General features: G+C 47.0%; 1 protein-coding gene across 1 annotated transcript; it reads left to right on the top strand.

Annotated features, from left to right (window-relative positions):
• V8C40DRAFT_250425 (ankyrin repeat domain-containing protein) lies at positions 1-3,626 on the top strand. The gene is made up of 6 exons (XM_083216975.1): positions 1-518; positions 575-1,571; positions 1,633-2,402; positions 2,464-2,939; positions 3,010-3,365; positions 3,422-3,626. Exons 1-6 carry the CDS (start codon positions 95-97, stop codon positions 3,513-3,515), a joined length of 3,117 nt encoding a protein of 1,038 aa, XP_083071301.1. The 5' UTR covers positions 1-94; the 3' UTR covers positions 3,516-3,626.
• Positions 3,627-3,790: the final 164 nt, after the last annotated feature.

Below are 3,790 nucleotides of genomic sequence, written 5' to 3'. Positions count from 1 at the left end.
CTCATCTTCAAGCATCTTCCCAGCTATTTAAGGCAATCAAATCCATCTATCCTAAATCATCAACATTGTGTCTTCAACGAACTAAGACGTAAATATGGCAGACAAGGATCCGGAAGCTGACAAATCTAGCATTTTTTATCTAGTTGTCCAAGCAGATCTTGTAGGTCTTAAAGAGGCTCTATCTACGAAGCAAGTAGATCTCGAGGCTCGAGATTCAGCAGGCCGAACTGCGCTACACCTAGCTGTTATTGCAGGGACGGCAGAAACTTGCCAATATCTGATTGACCATGGCGCAAATCTGGACAGTTGGACTGGGCAAGGTGAAGCAGTTGTGCATCTGGCTGCTAAGAGGGGAGATGTTGATATTCTGCGCACCGTCATGGAATCGGTGTCAACGGAAGAACGGAAAATTCAGAGCGAAGATCAACCTTCTAGCGATAAAAGAGATCGCAGTGTGCACGTGGATTCTCTGACGAAAAAGTACCGGATGTCACCTCTCTACATTGCTGTCGCTCTTGGTATGTCAGAACCATGTTTTCTTATGTTTATAGTCTTGCTTATTTGATGTATATAGCACACGTAAAAGCAGCAGAGGCATTGTTGACCACCTACCATGCGAACGCCAACGTCATTGCTGGTGAAGACAACGCCCAGCGGGGCACACGAATTGCTCATGTTCTTGAAGCGGCTCTGCAACACCCGCGAGATGTTTGTCGCCCCCTGGTCACAATGTTACTTCAGCACGGTGCAAGTTTGCTCGACCCATCTGAGAAGACGGTTTCACGGTCACTCCTTTTGCTAGCTCTGAAGCGAGATGAAGATGTACTGGATATATTTGCTGAACTCGACAACCAAAATTTCATAGCTGGAATCACAAAGTCTGTCTGGTATGAGATGATGAGTTGTCTCAATACACTAACCATGGCCATCGAATCTGGGCTGGAGAACACTGCTTTGAAACTCCTCAAATACGGGGCGCCACCACAGCTTGAGTTCAACTCTTCGTTAGAGATCGTTGCTCTCCGTAACCCATTTGGAAAGAACGCTGAGGAAGCTGCCAAAGATGACTTTTGGCAGCCAATCTTGAAAGCTGCTATGAAAGAAATGCCGCGGCTAATGATCGATCTATTAGACCGTGGAGCAGATCCCAATTCCACGCTAACAGACCACCAAGCTCAGTACATGCTTGATCATCGCGAGTGCCGCACTGTTTTGGATATTGTCAAGGCGAAACTCATGGAGTTACGCAATTGGGAGAAAGACGACGAGTCTGCTAGTTACGATATCAGAGGAACACCAGAGGAAGCGAAACAGATCAAAGGAAAGGAAGATGCGGTAGCTCAACTTATCAAAGAATATGAAGCCGCAGAAGCGAAATTGGTTTCCATGGGAGCAAAGACATCTGACGGATTGAACTTGCAAGAACTGCCGACCCCAGTTTCTATCCGACCTAATAAGAGACTTCAGTTACACGCTCCCACTTCCTCAGAGGCGGAGACTCAAACACAGCAACAGTCTGGAGAACTCGACCTCAGGAAAATAGAAACACTGGAGGACGGTCATCAAGCTCTGTAAGATGCCTGGTAGCTATTTGTTGTCCCCAAACCTGTACTAACGGATGTTATTGTTTAGATTTTCAGCGTGCAGAGAGGGAAATACTACACTGGTTAAAGCACTCACCTTGGGAAGATGGGGCCCAGACTTGAAGCTTCCCCCCATTTTAATATCTGCCGTATCTGGCTATTCCAAAGGTCCATTCCTCACCGCCGTGGAGTCTAAAAACTACGATATAGCCCGTACTGTCGTTCAAATTGCCACTGTCCAACAAGCTGGCCTTGCAGACAACGAGAAGAATGATCTATACAACGCATTAGCCGATGATCAGCACCCAGTTGAAAGCATCAAAGACGCCTTAGGAGAGGTCCAGTCCACTGTAACTGCAAAGAAGATTGTCTTTGACAGTGGCAGTTGCTTCGCGGGGGAAAAACAAAAGGATGTAGAGATGCTACGATTTTCAATCGAAATGGAATCTTCGGTTTCGGTCGAACAAAGCGACTTTGACCGCAGCATCAGACATGCATGGGCTCTGGTGGAACATGGCGATTGGCCTGAAGCTTTCGAAGAATACGTCAGAGCAACCGGTGGACCATTCAAGCACGTTGTGAGTCAAGGTCAACTTAAAGGTAAAAGCCAACTTGACAGACTCCACCAATTGTCGCCTTTGCTTCAGGCAGCCTGGTCAGGAAACCTGGATATGGTACGCTTCTTCCTCAACAAAGATCGGGCAATGGCAGCATACAAGCACTTTGCAGAGAATCACGATTTCACGACCCGAAAAGCTGGCCCTGAGCAATCTCGAGCAGAGTTTATAACTGCTGTAGAGAAATGGATGGACAATCGAAGTAAGTACTTGTCACTCTTATGCTCAACATTTTGTGGCTGTTCTTGACCATGATATACTAGACAATCTTGTTCTACACTGTGCTATCGTCTCTCGAAACATAGAGCTTGTCAAGTTTATTCTGTCAGCTCGCCCAGAGTTACTCGAAGTCCAATCTATAGACGGGTGGACACCCCTTCTAACCGCCGCAATCCACCAAAGAATTGAGGCTCTTCTAATCCTACTTGAAGCGGGAGCTAATCCCCTTGCTACTGATCCATACGGCCGCAATATGCTTCATCTTCTTCTATTCAGTCCAACTGGAAGTTGTGTCTTCGAGCACGAAAAGGTGGCATCCGTACTTCGATCAATGGATAGATCATTGATGCATCAGCTACTAGAGCAGCGCTGTAATGAGAGTCCCGGCGGACAGACACCACTCGCACGTTTGATCTCTAATCGACCCCCACCAAACGCAGTATTCACAGCTTTGTTAGAAATCTCCAATCCGACGCCACTGGAAATGCTAGATGGCTCGGGTTACACTCCCCTCCACATTGTACGTTTCCTCATTTCCTATATCCTTGATATCAACCCTGCATAGCTGACTATGAGATACCTTTATATAGGTAACAAATTCTTCCATGGAAAATCTTATTCGTCCTGTGATTGAAAAGGCACCCCATGTCATGTTCTACGAAGATCCGCAAGGGCGAACACCTCTCGACATTGCTATCGAGAAACAGCTTCACGGATTTATAGAATGTTTCATGTCAAACTATGCGCGAACCAAAGAATACCCATCGTCTTCTCCGCTCATTCATTGGCCGCTATTTGCATTCGGTACAGATTACGGCGGCCCAATGCATACTAGAGATCCGTATCAAACATGGGAAATTAGTCAGGAGCTAGCCAATTCACTGGGATCTCAGCAATTTCCCCGGAAGCTGGTTACACAGACTCAGCGGGAAGAGATTGCAAAGTGGTATGAATAGAGTCGAAATTAATTGGTGATGTCAAGCATAGCTAACAGAAAAACAGGTCGAAAAACAAAATGATACAAAGAAAGCCTAAAGGAGACCAGCATGACATCGTGTCCTTGTTTGTATATAAACCCGGAAACTTGTGTTGGTAGACGCATAATCACTGAGGGCGCTTCTGGCAAATTTGTTCTTGCAAAGATAGACTACATTGAATCTGTATCTCGTCTCATATATTCGAGAGACGATTACGGGTGCATTACTGGTATGATCATGAAAGTTCAAAGTTACGAGGAGGCCTAGTATATACGGGCGTAGTAGAAATTCCGTCTGGGGGGGGGGGGGGGGGGCGGGCGGCGGCCGGGGGGGCGGCGGCGGTCCCACGACCCCGGCGGTGCAGAGGGGATGAGCGGACAGAGGAACATAGGAG

The sequence above is a fragment of the Trichoderma camerunense genome (genome assembly GCF_050948025.1).
Source record: "Trichoderma camerunense strain CBS 138272 chromosome Unknown V8C40scaffold_13, whole genome shotgun sequence".
In the NCBI taxonomy this organism is placed as follows: Eukaryota; Fungi; Ascomycota; class Sordariomycetes; order Hypocreales; family Hypocreaceae; genus Trichoderma; species Trichoderma camerunense.
Note: the sequence above shows the minus strand (reverse complement) of the source record. Positions and strands in the feature narration are given on the sequence as shown.